We start from the raw sequence: 19,622 nt of genomic DNA, 5'->3' as shown, positions 1-19,622 counted from the left end.
CTCACATGGCTAAAGTCCTGTTTGAGTGAAATACTTGACAAATTAAAAGTATTTTCTCATTTTATTAAGAACTTTAGCGCAAAATGAACATAACCTGCAAGGATCACAGCGTAAAGTGTCGCCCAAATGACTTAAATTTGTATAGTTCGATTATGAAACCAAAACCTCAGAAATTTCAGGGAACGTTTTCTGAAACATTTGCGTAAATGTGCTTGTTATTGTCAATTAAGACGATGTCCCTCGATATAATTGTTCTCATGATATTGATCATTGAAAGACAATAAATCATACGTCATCGTGACTCATATTCATGAATGCCTTATCTTATTTTTTGTTGTTGTCTGTACTACGGATAGTTAACTGTCAGCCTTTTATGTATCTTTTAACTGTTAATATTGTGCGTGAAAGTATATTTTATTCTATTTTAATTGTGCTTTTTACAGTTGAAACAAAATGACAAACACTCGACTTCAACTTGACCCAGCTGCAGATAAAACCAGCCACTAAGTGTGTCACATTGATGATTTACACTAGTGCACTTTGTCCCTGATAAAATACACTACATAAAGTAGGCTAATCCCCCTAGAGTAGTGAGGTTCATTGTCGTTACAGCATAGACTAATAAAATCGGAGGGCCAATGTCAGTGTTATGAATGAAGCTTTGTTTGAGCTGGCTGCCATAAAACTATACACTTATCAACCTTTCAGAGTTATTTGAGCGAGTGAAATACGGATAAATAGGCCGACAGATGAGGGTAATATCTATATTATCAAGAGTAACCAGTATTGAGCCCGGTATTGTTCACAACCGAGCAGTCGGTCTTGGCAACGACAGCAAACATGTCTCTGAAGTCATGAATTAAACGATTCATTTAGAAACCCGGAAGTGTCCACTGATTCTGAAGCTGTGTGTTTATCCGTAGGTTTATCTGAATAGCAAGCAGCTGTGCTCAAGGGCTGTTGGCTGAAGCTCAGGCCATTCAAAAAGAACCCGTCCAATAAACTCTCGCAAAATGTTAATTGTTGTCAGATGTGGGGGGGTTAAAGGTGACGCCGGGACCCAGCTGGACTAAGGAGTGCCTGGACAGGATACCGGCCCACCAGTGTGTGCAGTGTGGACCCGAAACACACCTGCCTCTTTGTTTTGCCTCCCACTTAGTCCTTCTGCAAGAAATTAAAGTCACGGTAAACTTTGCAACTGCAGAATGAGGTCTGTCGCCGTGGCAACAGACAGGAAGTAGCGCTTAAGCGGTTTCCTGATGGCTTCCTCTTTATCATGTAATGACATCTCACAAGGAAACATCAGCAGGGAGCGCTCAGCTGAATATCTGCATGTGTTTGTGAGTATAAGTGAGCGTAGTGTGGATCGCACTCGACCTGAAGTGAGCTCTTACCTGTCTCACCTTTGTGCTGTACACAGCTTACACGATTGCCTCTTTTGGTTATGAGATAATAAGAGCAACTTCAATTATGTCACTTATCTTTCATTAAAAGATCCCATTGACCTTCGAGCCTCCAGTTACACACACACGCATACAGTCACTCACATAATGGCAGCGTGTTACCACCAGATGACTAAGATGGGAATAACTGACCTCATAACCACAGAGTTCAGGGAATTGTGCCTGAACATTCAGAGCCTGAATTGGATGCAGGACTTGGTGAGCTCAGGTGCTTTCTGCGCCCCTGCTTGTCTTTCCACTCTGAGCTTCATAAGATACATGGTGATCGGGGATCAAGATGGACAGATGCTGCTTCAGCGGAGTACAGAGATTTAATTTAATCAGTCTGCAGCTATCAGCGATTCACTTTCTCCCCATGGGATAATTATACATAAGATCCTTCTGTCTCCCGTCTCTTGTTTTTCTAGATGTGAAGAACTTCAGGGAAGCAGAAAGTAAATCAGTCATTGCTGATCCCTGTCTCTGATTTATTAACTAAATCATTTATTCACTAACTCGTGGTTATCCTGTCACCTCCTGGTGGCCGTTTAAAGGCATGGTAGTGTCCACAGATGACACTGAACCAGGATCAGTCACACACAAGCTCAAGTATCACAAGTGTGATTTGTATTCAAGTGTAGAGCTGAAATGATGTGTTGGTTGTTCCAGGGATGATATATTTGTGTAGGCCAACCCAGAAGTTTGCATCAACCTGGTTAAGATTTGTTCCTTTGGTCTTTTTTAAGACATGTAAAGGCTTCAAAAGTTTGGGGTGTTTACTGAACTATGATCTCTTAAGCTTGTGTTAAACACAGACATTATTTTAGGCGTGTAACCAAAACGCATTCAGGGAACCCGTTGACTTTTCAAGGTTTTTGGATTAGTTTCTGCAGTAATCCCATTCTCAGTGGATTAGTCCATTCACAGAATCATGCAAAATTCCCATTTGTTGTTAATTTTGTTTGATTGTATGTAAATAACTTGGGGTTTCGGACTTTTGGTTGGAAAAAACAAGACATACGAAGATGTCACCGCAGGTTCTTGAGAATATTTTCATCTTAAAATGTTAAAAACTTTTATGGTAATGCTTAGTTACGGGTTTGCAATTTCAGAATCATTTCTTTTGAAGTTTTGTAAAAAGAAACTGTGTACAGATAAAAGACAGTAATTATAGATAATAAATTGTAAGTGTATCTATATTTTAATTCCAATGAGTTTCTTTTGTAACCTCCATAACCTTTACTGCCCAGTCAGCTGACATGCAGAGGTGTAAAGTATACAGCTTGTCATTTGTAATGTGTCCAATGATAAAATAATAATGAATGAATATTTACTTATGTAAATTCTGGGTTTCTCTATAATTATTAATTATAATTTTTAATACTTAAAAACACTGTCGCCTCACAGCGAGAAGGTTCCAGGTTCGCATCCCGGCTTGGGGCCCTTCTGTGTGGAGTTTGCATGTTCTCCCCGTGTCTGCGTGGGTTTTCTCCGGGTTCTCCGGTTTCCTCCCTCAGTCCAAAGACGTGCAGGTGTTCGGTTCATTGATGACTCTAAAATCACCCGTAGGTGTGAATGGTTGTCTGTCTCTGTTCGTCTCTATGTGCCCTGCGATAGACTGGCGTCCTGTCCAGGGTGTACACCGCCTCACGCCCAATGTCAGCTGGGATGGGTTCCAGCCCCCTGCGACCCCCACAGGGACAAGGGGTTGAAAATGAATGAATGAATGAATACTTAAAAACGCAGCGCACGCCAGGCACAGGTGCAATTTGGTCACACCTGTGACTGGCTGGTCGCTGTTTTCATAAACCACCTATTACTTTCACCAGCAGATGCGGTATGAGTGTCATGACCTAAATGACTAAAACATGACACTTTTAGTGGCTGTACATACAGTTTTATATAAACACTATCATACAGTGAAACAAATGCAGTCAGTTACATACAGGAAGAAGAACTAAAACTCTTTACGACGATGTTGTGAAGGTCCAGCCAAATGTCTACTGAATTACTCTGTGCCTAGTTTAAACAACATAAAATACAACTTCGAATGATATCTGCGCTCAGTGAATTAAATGAAGCATCCATAGAATTAGTTTCTGTGGAAGCTCCCGCCTCCGTAAAAACCCATTCGCAAAATTGCTTTCTTTAATTTCCCAAAACATCCTGTAATTTGTTGTCATTATATATTTTAACCTGATTTATGTGGCATTAATAGCAGTGACTTCATGGCTAGCTTGTCAAGCTGTAAAATCATACAGCAAATAGCATAAAGAAATGTGAAATGAACCCTTTGTCACGGCTGTCAATATACACTTCTCTGTTTCTCTGTGCGTGTGCTGTTTGTCTGTAGAGCACATTGTACTTCCTTTTCTTTAAAGCAGTCGACATGAGGAAGGCATGTTGTGTAACCTGTTGTAAGAACCAGTACTCAGGGTGTTTATACGTCTTTAAAAAAAGGACTTTTCCAATTTCTACACGAGGTAAATCCTTTCATGCATGAAATCAATGAAACAGAGGAACAACGTGCAGTTTTCTTCATATATTTTTAAAGTAAACGTAAGCGCACATTGAGTGCATCTTTCATAAGCAATCGAGATAACAGCATGTAATTATGAAGCACTTGGAGCCTTAAATGTTGTTGTTTACCTTAATAGAAGTCGACTATAGTAAATGTTTAAGTGTTTTTCTTCAGTTTAGTTTGCCATTTAAATCTTATTTTAATCAAAAGCCTAAAAGCCTCACAACCCCTTGGCATGATATGGCGTGACATTGAAATGCCGGTTTTGTTTTGCCCCTGATTAAACTTCAATGATATTTTCAGTATCACACTCTCATCAAACTACAGCCATCTGCTCACAGAATGGAGCAGGAGGCGCTGCGCATGGGCAGGTTGGTGGGCATCTTGGCGTGCTGCCTGAAGCTGTTTCTCTTGATGCTGAGTAAAGGACCCGGGTTGTCCAGCCCGTCAGCTGTCGGCGATGACTCCGGCATTGCGTTTCCTTGGGGCACATCCAGCTTGGCCGCCTTGTTGTTCTTAGTCTTTTTGGCTTTCTCCTTCTCTTGAGGATCGGTTTGAATGTCGGGAGGCTCGTTAGCGGCCTCTGGTGGGGGCACAGTGTCCAAGGGGAAGTTGCTGGGGCTTGGCTTCCGTTCTGCTTGCTCCTCACTGCTGGCGATGTTGAGGTTGGAGCCCATGCGCTTGACATTGGTGCTTGTGGAGCTAGTGCAGTTACACAGAGTTTCTCAGTGATTAACAAGATACATAAAATAAACGTGTGTATGAAACCAAATATTTCTACAATTGGCCCCAGGGATGGCAGTTGTAAAGACACTCTGATCTGAGATAGGGTTTATTTCTGCCTATCAATAATATTTTCTTCAAATAAGCAAATTGATCCATCATTCGACTGACATTATATCACCTTCTTTCAATACAACAATAAAGGAATCGATACATTTACAATAATTAAGTAGAGTTTTTATGTCACTAGTGCGCTCACTTGCCCTTTTCTGTCTTGTTAACAAGAAAGTGATACCTCCAAAATAGGAAAACTGCACTGGGAACAAGTGGAATCATGTTAAGAGGCAGAATAATTTCTTGTTTTATGGAAAATTAAAATTAGACTCAAGGAACTGTTCTTTTGTAGTGCGGTGATGCCTGTTACACCCTTTTTTGTGTTGTTTCAGTAACCTACGCTTGCACTGCCCATCTGAGCAAAACTTGTTTTTGTTGGTCAGCATGACTCCTTCAAACAAAAGCGCCTATTACAGCCTCTCAGCTTGCTTGCTGTCTGTTGCTGCAGAGGGCAAAGACCACAGCTCTGACTGAATCAACAGGGGGCATCCTGAGTCCACACTGTGTACGGCAGAAAACTAGGTATTTGGTGGTCAATGCTCTCCTTTTCTCTACTTACCCATTAGAGCTCTTATCCTCAGAGTCCTTCTGTTCACTGCTGTAGCGCAGCTCTGCCGGGGTCTTGAACGATAGATCTCTCTTTCCTTTCAGCCAGTAGGTCTTCATGTAGCCTTTACCCTGAAAGATGATAGGAGGATAACGTGTTGATAAAAAATGCTGTGCACTGAAATTCATCAAACACAAAACTCTTTGACTCCCAAGTCCAAAATATCTGTCGCTCTAGATGGGTATCTAGGTGAGTATTTTCAGTAATACTCAACAGTACGTCCCCCAGCACAGGTAGGGGTGGGACTTTTCAAATTATACGCTTGGAATAAAGTGCTCAAAGCGACACGACGGGTAAAACCTGACAGGTAAAGTATGAATCATGATGTCCATCTCAATCAGTGGATAATGGAAGCCATAATTTGCAGAAAGAAAGGTGTGTGTCCATAGCTAATATTAACCACTCACCTTCACAAAGATTTTGCCCCTCTCTTCAATGATATAGGGCTCATGTTCCAGGTGGTCTTTGGTGGTCTGACTGATGTGTATCTGCATGCCCTGCTCAGACAGACACAGACAACTATTGCTACAGCTGAGTATTGAAATCTAACTTTCATCAACGGAAAGTGGAAACAATTCATCTTACTGGACCGGGAGTGTACACTATAGTGCAATTAAGGCTGCACAAACAACCTCCTTTCATTCATCATGAACCAGATTTCCCTCAAACATGACATTAGCTTATATTACTGTAAGTAATGGGAAGCAAATGAAGCGTTGTGCCTGTTGCATTAGCTAAAGAGCAGCATGCACAAATGGCATCATTAAACTGAAAATGGTTTTCTTTACTAATCTACATAAATTGGACTGAAGGAAATCATGGATGTTGTTGCAGTTATTTATACTATGCCGTGGGTTATTTAGCACATTTTGCTGGCTGATGGGTTGTAAAATATGTCAGTATAGTCACCACTCCATTGCTCTCCATCCTTGAGGCCGTGTTCACAGTGTCGCCGAACAGACAGTAGCGAGGCATCTTCAGACCCACTACACCAGCCACCACCATACCTGAGTGAATACCTGTGTGTTTGTGTGTGAGAGAGAAAACATGGAAACAAACATTAGCTGGTTTATTCATAACCAAATGAACCCAAATCCATGTTTTCTTGCATATTTTCTTAAATGTTCCATACGGACAAGAGCTGGTTCACATCTACAGTAGTTATTCAGCTTGCACTCATCACTTGGTCAATATTTGTCCAGATACCTTAATGCGGAGGTTGTCATTATATGCAGACAATAGTGACGACAGAAAATATATCTTTTCTCTCCTGTTTAGAGTGAGAAATCACAGGTTGGAGTGATAGGTTTGTTGATTATTACTAATGACAGTTGCTTTCATTTGTAAAAAAAACACGTTTTATTTAGGTATTTAGTATCATAATTGGTGACCTGTCAAGGGACAACCTTTTAACTCAATGCATACTGCATTAGGCCCCAGCTCCCAAGATCCTGATCAGAACAAATGGTTTACAGAATAGATGGATGATGATGTTTAGGTCCCCACTTTGTGTATTGAAAAGATGTCTGAGTAGTTGGCTTACTGAGGCTCTAATGCGGCATGATGAGTTTTATGTTACAGACCATAAGATCAAAGTATTTGCCATAGTTGCCAATTGCCAGTAGTCGATAAGTCATAATTTATTTTATGCTCAATTTGAGCAACCTGATCATCTCAAGTCCTCAGTTATAATGCTTTTATTCCATACTGGGTACAACTCTGGTTGAGGAAATGTCTTTCTCTTGCGCCTTAATATTATATTTTTGGGGAGATGTCACTTAAAGGTAAGACAGTGTTCAGTGGATAAAAAGCCCAACCTTGACATATCAAGTACAACGATCAAAACACTGAATGAGTGTTTGACCCCTGAGCTATAAGATAAGATACGATAAGATATTCCTTGATTTGTCCCACAGAGGGAAAATTTCTTGAAGGGAAGGAGCTCAACCGTGAGCGAGAGCTGCTGTAACAGGCGGCCACCCAAAAACAGACAAACAATCTGTGTGTGTTATCATGGTTTATCCACTCAAGCTCCAGATAGTTGTACTGCTCACCAACTCTGATCTGGATGTTATCCCCGGTGGAGGGGTCTTTAAGGTGGTCGATGGAGCTCAGCATGTCCAGGGCCATGTCGCAGATATGGTGCGCGTGGAAGGTGGTCTTGTTGGGCACACCGGCCACCACCATGTAGGCATCACGAATCGTCTCCACCTGAATAGATGGGAGAGTGATGATTTCTACAGTGTGATAAGAAAGTCAATAAAACTTCTTTGGGTTGGGAACAGGCTGTTAAATTGTTTGGCCTCCAGTATTGAGACTTCTTGAGAACCACTCCTCCAAACAACTTTGCGCTCGACACTGCACCTCCGTGGGTGCTGAGGTATACACCTACCAAGAAATAGTACAGCACCTAGCAATACTAGAGTATTAGAATAATTTGCTAACAGCTAGCTATTTAGGACCAGGCTGTTTCCGCAAACAAAGTTTTTCCACCTTGATAAGAAAATAGTCAATAGTCAATAGTCAAATGTAAAGAAATTCATCAGCTTTCACTTTAAATTTGTGGAAAAGAAAAACAATAGTAGGCACCAAAAAAACTGACCATACACACTAGTCAAAATACAGCTCCAAATACACGATTGTAAGTTAATCATAAGCAGACACTTTCTTAGACTGACCTTGTAGACGTTGTGCTTCTCACTGAGTGTGTCGAAGACGATGTAGATCTCATTGAGCATGTCCACCACCTGCATGGGTGTGATGTGGATGCAGATCTCGTTGAATTTGACCACGTCGCTGAACAGGATGGTCACATCTGGGAAGACCTGGGTTAAAAACAAATATGAAGTTAAAATCACACTGTGAGCAAACACCAGTGTAAGCATTGGGTGCCCTTACCAGATCAATAAACTAGCTCAGGGTCAGTCAGTCACAGGTCCCTTGAGTCATCAGTTAGTCGTTTATTAAGACCCCTACACATGATACGCGGTAAAAACGCTTTGTGCCGGCCGTTCCATTCATTTCCAATGAAGGAGGCGGTACACCCAATGTAGCGCCGCACACCGCTCTGATTTGCCTCTCTGCCGCTGCGCTCAATGTTCAAATCAGTTGAACTTTGACCTTGTAGCCGCTGACCTTTCAAAAGCGCAACCAATGAGATAGAAGCTTTGTGTGACGTTTCGATTTCCTAGGCAACCAGAGAGCGACATCAAGCTGAGCTTCCCAGATTAATGTCGTATCAATATCTCGGATGAATACGTAATGATGGAGGTTTATAAGAGGTCACACCAGGTTTGTGAATGGGCAGTTTACGTGCTAACGGTTGTGGTGAGCGGAAGAAAGCTTATCATTTGAAAGCCCCTTTAGTGTTGTATTTTAGTGTGTATGGATGGATTCTTGATATGTTCGTGGTAATGTCATTCATTTTGTGATTTTATATGTTGAGTGTCAAAGGAACAAAAATTACTTTAAAAGCAAGATGCAGGCTACCTTTATGTGTATCGTGTTTATCATGTTATGATATCACAGCGACATATAACTAAGACTGCAGAAAAACATCTGTGGCTTTAGTTGAGCTGTTATATTGTGCATACTAGCAGTGATGTGGTTTATGAGCAGAGTACCGCTATCTTTGTTAACAGCACTGCTTTGTACCTGGCATGTCTCCAGTGCAGTGATCCCCTTCCTGAGGCGGTCGGCCACAGCTTTAGGGATCATGGCGTACAGCAAAGAATCTCCTCTCTTCTTCTCTTCGTCCAGCTTCTTGATGATTTCCTGCAGCTGAGCATATTTTTGTTGCTCCTACAGGAGCAGAAATGGGACAAAAGAGTCCACAGTTACAGTCTCACCTCTCTTAAAGCTCAAAAATCCCTCTTTGCCTTCTCTAATCCTCTTAATCCACATCTGTCCTGCATGACTGAAGTGGATTTAATGGGTGAAATCAATACGGGAGAAGAGTTTTCACCTGGGCTCACCTGGTCATTCTTACATTTTGTGCACTCAGCGTGTCATATAAAACGACTTCTTTGAATCTTTGAAGTCTTATTTCAGTACATTTCATAAGGCGATATGAACCACCCACACTGCCCCCCTGTTCTGTGATTTTGTACAATTGAGGTCATCCGTTGAAGTCTGCTTTGTGTGGCGCTCCAACCCTGCAGATGACGGATTCAGCAGTTTTTCATCACCTGGTCAAGGGCCAGCTGCAGCTCAGCCGATTGTTGTGTCCCGGCCAAAATCAGCTCTCTGCTGGAGTCATGCAGGTTCAGATCATTCACGTACACACCCATCTTTATCATGTCCTCCACTGTCTCTATACTGCAAGAATAAAGAGTAGAAATGAAGATGCATGAACTGTAAATGGAAAGAAAAACCAGATAATGTAAGTTAATTACCAGAATTAGCATGCATAAACCCAATCTCCTTGAGGGGGAGCAACCCTAATTTCAGTGAAATACTTTAGTGTCGAATGAATACAGGGGCTGTACAAAACAACTAAAGCTTGTCTTAAATATAGGCACGGAAAACTGAAAATTACTTGTACAGATAGCGCTCACATAGTAAATTCAGCATTATCAACATTTCCACAGCATTCATTTCATCAGTAGAACAAGGATGCAAAATACAATACATACTTGATTGACACTTGAGACCCCCTGAAAGTCTTAAAGTGTCATTTCAGCGTAAAATCATCCCATGGTCTTTTTCGGCACTTACATACATCTAATAAGCCATTGAGACAGTTTTTTTTCCATGTATGAACTATTAACCGAGAAATCTGGGAGAGTTGCTAACAGCCGGATGTGGCTAACACTGATTAGCTCGGGGCAGGACAGTGAAGGCATTAAAACGTCTTTTTTAACCACTAATGCTGCTCAAAATAACACTAAACCTCTGCAGCAGCATGAGAAGAGTCCTTACACAGAAAACAAAGCACCAATGCTCCTTACTGTTGGATTGACTTTGGTAATCCACTTGAATGGACTTTACTACGAGAGGAGCTGGTACCGGGGCCAGTTGGTAAGTCTTTCAAAACACTCTTTTAATAAACTCTGGGTTCACTAACTACATTGTTTGTGCTTCTATTTATGTATAGGGACTCTTCTCATGCTACTGCAGAGGTTTGGTGTTATTTTGAGCAGTATAAGTGTTTAAAAAAGACGTTTTAATGCGTGAACCGTACTGCCCGTAGCTAAACAGTGCTAGCCACATCAGGCTGTTAGCAACTGTTAGTGATTCTCCGGGATATCCCCATTTATAGTTTATACACGCAAAAAAACTGTCGAAAAAAGACCATGAAATGATTTACACTGGAATTTCACTTCAACAGCAAGATTTTGAGGGGTCTCTGGAAAAATCTCTAAATAACTGATTTGAAACTTGCAATTGTCACTAAAAATGTCTTGAAATCGTTCCATGTTCAGGAGTATTATTATCCAAATTGCAAATCACTTATTCACAAATATGAATGCAGAAAACTATTATATTCCCTCATGCATTGCCAATGTGGTTGTGTGGGTGGCCTTGCTGTTAACAATATTAGCCTTGGTGATGTGGTGTGTGCAAAGCGAGCATATTCTAGGTGATTGCCTTGGCTTTCATCTATGAAATCTTGCATTGGGTAAAGCTTCAATTATACTTCCAATCGGATGCGTACACGGACAGCTGTGAACACCACAGAGCATAGTAGTTCTGTTTATACTATCAGCTTGGAGGACATTTTCCACACATGGGCAGCTGTGCGGGCACTTTTTTGGGCTGCACATAGATGATACATTTAAACTCTCACCTACATGATTATGATATTTACTCCACATGTAAATAACCAGACCCTCATGGGCACACGGATGCAGCAGTATAATTTTGATTTGAGACATCAGCTGGATTGTCATCGGGTATTCCGCATACTGATTACAATATTTAGTAGTCATGTCATACACACTTCTCTTCTCTTTAGTTTCTCTTTTCTACAACAATACTGTTCCCACAATGTGCTTGATTCCGATTTGTGTTGTGTTTTCTCAATTACACGTGTTGAGTTAGCATTAACAGCAAATTAAAACAGCAAAAAGGACCAGATCAAAAAACTAAAATATCAAAAATACCTCTACACTTAGAAAAGGCAGTGTGTAGAGACCAAGTGGACCTGTGAAGACCTCTTGTTCTGAGTCAAAACCATTAAATATAGTCACTCTGTGAGGCTGTGGTCTTACATGGGTGTCCCCAGGAAGATGAGGGAGTCCCACTGGGGGACATACTTCATCTGGCCTTTCAGGTGGAGAGGTTTCTTTGGAGGCTCTCGCATGTCCTCAAAGATGGTCTCACTACACTTTCCTGAGAAGAACCACAAGGGACAGGTCAACGGGACTGTGGCAGTTAAAAAACATGCTAGCAAGAAGTGACAAGGCTCTGACCGGTAACAGTCTGGAACGCCAGCAGCTCAATGTCTTCCCCTCCAGAGTTGGCTAAGCTGTTGTATTGGGTGAGAGCACTGCTGTACTCTTGGTCTGTGCCCTCTTCCACTGCCTGCTGCTCTGATGGAGGGAAAGCAGCAGAAACAGTAAGAGGATGGATGACTGAAAGAAACAGGTTGTGAGTTAAGCAGTGAGTTAACGAGGGCATAAATGTGCATAAAACAGTGCAGTGAATTCCAATCATACAGTCAGGCAATAGCAGAAGAATAAATTACAAGTCCCTTGTTTAAAATTCTGCTCTAGTGTGTTTTTAATGTTCTGGATTATATCCGTTATGATTCATTTTTACACATAACATTAAGATAAAAATTGGTACTGTCATTTCCTTTTGAAATAAGTACACCCTATGAAATATGCAACAAATTAATCATTTCTTTTCATCCCTTTTTATTCTGACATTCACGAGGCTTCAGGCTTCCTGTTTCGTTATGTAAGCAGTGTTTCCATTCAATTGTCAAACACATTTTTAGCAAAAACAAAATGCGTACTAGGCGTGTTTCCATTAACTACAGTGTAGGTTGGTCAGTCGATTGTGCTATAGTCATCCGTCAGTTAACAGAGTAGAGGAAGTAGAGGTTGCCAACGCAAAACAAAACAAGTCTCCTTAGTCATCAAACCATCTACAAGACAAAAATGGAGAGGGGTCGTCAGGAATTGTGAACAGTTCAACTGTTGAATGTCAGCTTGTGTTGGCCATGTTTCATGCTTTCTGGAGACAAAAACAAACTAATATAATATCCTGTAAGACACTGACAGCAGAGGCAGCTGATCAATCATGGGAGTTAAAGTCAGAACTTATTCTAAACACATCCCAACTTTGTTTTGAGAGGAAAACCACCTCAAGTGTTCATTTTTGAGGATGTTTTATCCAATGTGCTGTTTCTAAGCAGCTTTTCTAGTGCGATACTTTAAAATGTGAACACGTGAATGGAAAGACGGCTGGCATGTATTTAAATATGGTTCTATGTGCTTTGAGGATGCAGTGCATCATAGGAGAGGTACCGCAGGTCCTTCCTCCTTGCTGCTTTCAGACTTTACAATCAGCACTGCTCCCAATAGACTACTGGCCTCATCCTTTACCCTGCACTGTGCAATATGCCTGTACTATGGGCACTCCTGCTTTTTTGCACTATTCGGACATATTTATTCATATTTATTCACTCCATATCACATTTTTACAAACAAACAAAACAAGAACAACTGCACTACATCATGTGAATATGTACATATGTCTATTTCTTCCCTTTTTAAATTTAACTTTATTGCTTATTTATGCTATTTTTTATCTTATTTTGTCATATTCTGTTGCTGCTGTGACAAAAGAATTTCCCCGTCTGCGGGAAATTAAAGGTTTTCTGATTCTGATCATACTTTATTGTTAAATTAACAATAACGGCTTGACTCTTCAATCAGTTTGATATTCATTTCCACCTGAACATGTTTCAATTTTTAATTTTGCTCTGTTCAGATTAAATGACCTTGGACAGAATTGACAGTCTTGATGGACGTTGATCCCACCCATTTGAAATGAACCCTGTTTTATACATAATGCATTGGAAATGATTGAAATGGAGAGACTGGTACCTCTTTCTTCTTCCCTTTTTGCTTTCTCGTTGTCTTCCTTCTCCTCCGGCTCCTCCTTGCTCAGTTTTGGGATGTTGACCTTCTGCTTGCTTTCTACCACCGCTTTAGACAACAACTCAAACACATTGTTCAGATGGGTGTAGATCTGATGAGAGGAGGCAGAACGATATTTGTGGCTTAGTAGGTCAGCAAAGCAATCATTTAAGTCACAAAGAGTCGCAGTTTTATATTCACAAATATGACGAGAGAAACTGGACTTCTCCCTCTGAACTCACATTATCCCAACTGAACTCCAGCATGGGTCGAATCAGAGTGAACTCCTCGTTGACCTTCTTGCCCTGGAGGTCGGAGAAGACCTCCTTGAGGCCATCACCGATGCGGTACATGGTCATGTCGCGGCGGAAGATGACGCTGAAGGGAAACATGTCAAAAAAGATGCCTCGCTTCATTGGCAGCTTCTCGTAGCCTGGCGCTGTCTTCTGCTGGGGCATGCGGTGTTTGAAGGCGGCGTTGTCGAAGTTCATCTTATAAACCTGAATGAGCAGTGTGAAGTTAGTAACACCTTTAAAATTCAAGTCGCTTAGTGTCAATGCTTTTGTGGTGGTTTGACTATTGCAGTTATTGTAAAAAAATCTTTCTTTTAACCAACAGAATCTATTAAAATGCCCATGTGTATAATTTCAGAGCAATCTCTGTGAGAACATGTCCTCCCAAAATATTTCCTGTTTATTTCTGGAACAGGTATAAGTACAGCTATTTGCCCTAAAGGCCTGAACAAGACTTTGAAAGTTAGTCTCATTTATGTTCTCCATGCACTTGGAATTATGTTTAAAGAAAACTTTTGTCACTCCTCTACCATTTAAATGCCTGGTTTCAGGCAGATTTATTAATAAAACAAGTTTAACTTCTTCTTCTTCTTCTTCAGCAGCCCCCTTTGGCCAATCAGAGTAGTATGAATCAACACCTCTCTGAAACAGGAATCATGATAACCTTCCTGATGGTGGGATATTTGCAGAACTGTTTCATTAGTCAGCTTCAGTTTTTAGCTCTTTCTAGACATTGACAAATAAGGCACACTTCATAAAGGCGTTTTAAGTTGCAGCTTATGGCTTTTTAATGGTTAATAACTTAATAAATAGGCCTTTAATGAGGATCACTTCTCTTCTGTTCTGGTCTGTCTGGAAAAGATCTCCACAACATTTGTACCATAGAAATGATTTGTACTGAAATCCTTTTATTTACAACTTGTCAATGTTTAGATTTCCAAAATGTGAGGATTATAATGGACTAAGCCTTTATTAATGCCTTTCAGATGGGATTCATTTAAGTGAGTCATTGATTTATAACACATCAAGTCTGCAGTTAAAAATGTTATGTAGAATTTGGCCTTCACCATAAATGTTACAATTATCTTATTTCTGACCTATAAAGCATTGAATGGTTATTGTTTACATCGAAGACCCTCCTCATAAACTATGCATTATTAAAAAGGGGATGCAAAAGATGGGTAAGAACAGTCTTGTTAAATCCTGCTGCTTCCACCTCAGAAACATTACCAAAACTAATCAGCTCTGTCTTTTCCTAGAAGAGCCTATTCATGTCTTTGTTTATGCCTGAACTATCGCACTGCACTGTTTACATGCCTTAGTCAATCCTCATACATAATGCTGCTGCTCAAGTTTTAACCGCAGCACTTTGTATCCTTGTTTAGATAAGTGCTATGCAAATAAAGGTAATATTATTATACCATTGGACCTCATGAAAACAGTGACTTCCTGCTTACAGCAAAGAATCTTGAACAGCAGGGGTGACATTGACGTTGGCTGATGCTCGACAGGTATACGAGGTTGCCCATCTCAGTTTTGTTTTCCTGTTAATTCTGAGTTTACCCAGAGTCCCACCCCAATAAACACTTATCTCCATCCAATAAACACTTGCTGTCTGAGTGTAAACAAGAACTCCGCCTGGCGTCTCGTTGAAGGTGATGGAATAAATCCCAGGCTGATAGAATTGGCAAAGGGTCGAGGTCACGCGCTCGGCAGCTGATACTTGACCTAAGCCCGAGTACATACCACATACGTCATTTTTTCGGTTTCCTCTTTAGACAGGATTTCCACTTCGATATCTGTGTTGTAGAATTGCCGTCCCACTTGAGAGAGTTGGCCTGCAGGAGAGGATTACACACACCGATCATGGATGTGTAGAGGTCAACTTTAAAGACAGTCATTCAAACTGAGGAGTTAACTAGAGTCACTGTTTCATTTTGAATCAGGGGGTAGGTTGACCTTGCCTGAGGGCATTGTGACACATCATTTAATGTACTTTTCAACATGGCATACTGTACATAATGTTTGTTGTAAGCCTGTGAATATCCTCATTTGTCCAGGTTATCGTTATCCTCAAAACAATTTCAGTCAAAAGCAACTGGACTTGGTTATTTGTCTAGGAAGACGTTTCACCTCTCATCCAAGAGGCTTCATCAGCCCAGTCCCAGCCTGGTCCTGGTCCTGGTCCAGTCCCAGCCTGGTCAGATGCGTACATGGACTGATGAAGCCTCTTGGATGAGAGGTGAAACGTCTTCCTAGACAAATAACCAAGTCCAGTTGCTTTTGACTGAAATTGCTTTGAGGATAATGGTTGTTGTGTTTTTACCTGTTAATGACATTATTGAATTAAAGTCATAATCCATGAGACGTGATATTTCGGCCTCTTTGGCGGTGAGATGTAACTGCAGGCGAGCCTTTCCTTTTTACATTTTACAGTTCATTTACATTACTGCGGACTATTTTGGAAATCACACTTCAATGCTCTGAATTATTTCTTCCCAGCCTTCAGTTCACTACAGTGTGAAAATGAATGTGCAGAGACTTGGAAATTAATATATTTTCCACTCACAGTAAGCACAATTTTGCTTCTATGTCATCAAAGTCGAATTATCTTTTTATGGTAATGCAGCTGAAAGTGCAGATTGGTTTATTCGTAGTGCATTACAACTAAAGACATCATACACTGTTCATTATCCATCTCAGGATACATGTGACTTCTGTACTGACATTTATTAAAATAGCTAAAACTCTGTGGCATGCTTTGGAAACATGTATATAAAATATGCAAAATTTGCAGATAGTGGCCTAATATAGTGTGTGTTGTTTGTGTGTTTTAAGGTTATTTGTATGCTAGATAAGCCAAGCCATACTCTGAAGTAATTGTTTGGTAATTTCTTTACATGCTTGATCACATCCAGGCTCATGAGTCTATCCCAGCATGCATGGGCAGAAACCCTGGGAATCTACACTTCAGAGAGGCCTTGGGGTTGGGTTTCCTGTATTTGTATTTGGATCTCTTTTAGCTCATTGGCTAATCTCTCCAAGAATCAACATTACACTGTCTCTGCGGTAAACTGCTGAGCACCCAGGGTTTTCCCCGCTGTGCCTCTTGTTACCTTTGACAAACTGAGTGAAGCCCTTGCGGGTGCTGCGGTAGTGCAGAGTGAGGCTCGTCTCGCACTCCTCCTCCACGCAGAAGCTTGGCGGCTGCACTTTGGGGAAGGAGAAGCGAAAGTACTCGTGCAGGTTGTCCAGCTCATTGATGAAGTCGCGCACATTTCGTCCCAAAACCTAGAAAATACGCAACATGATAAACAACAACTGTGGTTTATATATCACGATTCATATATATCTATATCTGAAATATATTTTCCATACATCATATCAATGTCTCTTTGGTGCAGTCATTGGGAAGTGGGAAGAAACACAAGCAAAGATCCCTTTTCAATCCCACAATAGACACTGAGACTGTATTGTGTAAACAGCGATGTATTTCTCTTGCATTTCCTGTTGTTTTGTGTTGGATGAACGAATTTGTTACCAATCTGGGAATTTCCTTGGCATAAATGTGTTTGGAAGTGATGCTTTTTACTATTTTCTTGCAACCGCTTATGCTCACTGCACAGTCCATATGAATATTAAAGGTTTGTGAGGCTACTTCCAACTACAAGCTTATTCCATTGACTCATAAATGTGAAACATATCACCTTTAGGATCCGCTCATATCCGTAGTTTCCAATCCTCTTGACCATATAGACCCCAAAAGCGTACATCAGTTCATCGTGGGTCTTCCCGAGAACCTCACCTGCTGCCTTTGCCAACCGTAGGATCAGGTTGTCACTGTAAAATGGAGGGAAAGTTATTCATGTATCCTTGTTGGGACTTATTCTTGCTTAGCTGCTGTTTGTCCCGGTGACGTTTTAAAACTAGATTTTTAATAGATACATGACCAAACTGTTAAACTTCGATAATTACAATAAAACTAAATTGAATGCAGGAGTGAGCACATAGTTTCTCAACAGACAAAACAATAATTGAACAATACAATCTTTACAAATGTATAATTATTGCAGCACTATGCTAAATAGGGTACAGCTGTGTATGACTTAGGGCCCACCTGGCTGAAGTGGATCGTCATTAGGTCTGCATGTTTTTTAAAAAATGAGACCAGTACCAATACCAGTAGGCTCAAAGTCATACCTATACCAAGGGAGTACTTGAGTACTTGGGTTACACTGTAAAAAACAATCTTTAGAATTTACCAAATAAATCTAAGGTAACAATTTGCTCTCAGTTTGTTTGGGTAGATTTAATTCCATATTTTGAGTAAAGAGTAACTAAACTCAAAAGATATCGAACACTAAAAAATAAGGTAAAGTCTACCTAAAATTACTCAATACATTACACAACAAATTACTTATAAAAATTGAGTAATATTTGCTCTTGATTGTTAGTAGGCAAAGGTTAATCCACTTAATAATTGTAATAATAAATAATCAATATTGTCATTAACCATGACTTAATCAGGGAAGGTTAGATTGACTTATTATATACTTATTTTCAGACACAGCAGATGATACTGATCATGTCGACTCTTTGAATCAACCAAATGATCACAAATGAAAGGAGGTGCAAAAGGATGCTCCACTCTGCAAATTCAACTGAAACAAAAGTGTGTTGATCACTTCAAATGTGGATTTGAGCGCCCCCCCCCCCCCCCCCCCCCCCCCCCCTTTCTGCTCAATTAGATGACAAAACATTTCAAACACAAAGCAAAACACTTAAATCCTGCAGCTCCACAATAGACGACAGGAAGCAAACTACCGCCAGAGTCCTGCTGCTGCCGCACTCGTATGACCTGACGCATGCGCGCTCCGCAGTGCGGGGCTGAACATCTTTGGGTACATTTTATGATATTTTCTTATGTTGCAATTGTTACTGTTACAAAATAGGGAAGGTAGAATGTACCCATTATTTATTTCACTTGCTGACTAGTTAACAAAAGTACATTTGCAACAATTTGCATGGATTGTATTTACCACCCTCCGAAATACCTTTTGTCAGTAGAGATGCATAAGGATGCCGTGGGATTACACTTGTATGCTATGACAGTTCTCTACGTGTCCGCTGAGGCTTTTGCCCAAAAGAAACACAGCGTTTGTTGCCTTTCATTTAAATCCACAGTCACCATTGCACAATAGGGAGTACAAGATTGAAAAATGAAAATGAAAAAAACCTACTTATACATCTGATGTCGGACAAACTTGAGGTGGGGTATCTCAGCTCGGTTCTCGATCAGTCGCCACACATCCTCCCCGTAGGATTCATTTATGTAGTCGTTCACTGCTTCGAGGTACAGGCCGTACATCTTCAGAGGGTTAGAAACCTCCAGATTGATGCCGAAAATAACTGCTTTGCTGAAGAGAGACAATGGGAAGAAATAGAGATGAACCGATTAATCGCCCCATATTTGCCTTGTTGACTGCAATCAACAAAGCAAGACGATATTCACCCGTTGCAGTGGCCGATGTTAACTGCTGTGTCGCATCATATTGCGCTGGCTAAATGATTCATGTTTCAGTCTTTTTCATTAAAGAAGGTTATATTAAAGGTTGTTGTACAGTCAAGGTTGTAAAGAAGGGCTTCAAATTAAGATTTCTTTGTTTTCCTGACAACAAAAAGACATTGGCATAAGCTATCAGCCAAATTGTTATTTTCAGTATCGGTATCTGTATCAGCCTCTTGACTTCACATCCGTGCATCCCTTGGAAGAAGTGAGAGGTTGGACTCATCTTTGTTAGGGTCAGTAGTTTAAAATGCTGCTTAGAAAAT

General features: G+C 40.7%; 1 protein-coding gene across 1 annotated transcript; it reads right to left on the bottom strand.

Moving 5' to 3' along the window:
- Nucleotides 1–4,298: 4,298 nt before the first annotated feature.
- On the bottom strand, nt 4,299–19,158 carry LOC310950101 (soluble guanylate cyclase 88E-like; the record flags this gene model as incomplete). The annotated part of the gene is made up of 16 exons (XM_083917764.1): nt 4,299–4,665; nt 5,360–5,478; nt 5,815–5,904; nt 6,317–6,426; nt 7,462–7,618; nt 8,086–8,232; nt 9,062–9,208; nt 9,595–9,724; nt 11,620–11,740; nt 11,821–11,940; nt 13,465–13,609; nt 13,740–13,997; nt 15,537–15,628; nt 16,907–17,081; nt 17,498–17,630; nt 19,031–19,158. The coding sequence occupies 16 exons, from the start codon at nt 19,156–19,158 to the stop codon at nt 4,299–4,301; spliced, it is 2,439 nt and encodes an 812-aa protein (XP_083773890.1).
- Nucleotides 19,159–19,622: the final 464 nt, after the last annotated feature.

This window comes from Echiichthys vipera (genome assembly GCF_963691815.1).
Source record: "Echiichthys vipera genome assembly, chromosome: 8".
Lineage (NCBI taxonomy): Eukaryota > Metazoa > Chordata > Actinopteri > Perciformes > Trachinidae > Echiichthys > Echiichthys vipera.
Note: the sequence above shows the minus strand (reverse complement) of the source record. Positions and strands in the feature narration are given on the sequence as shown.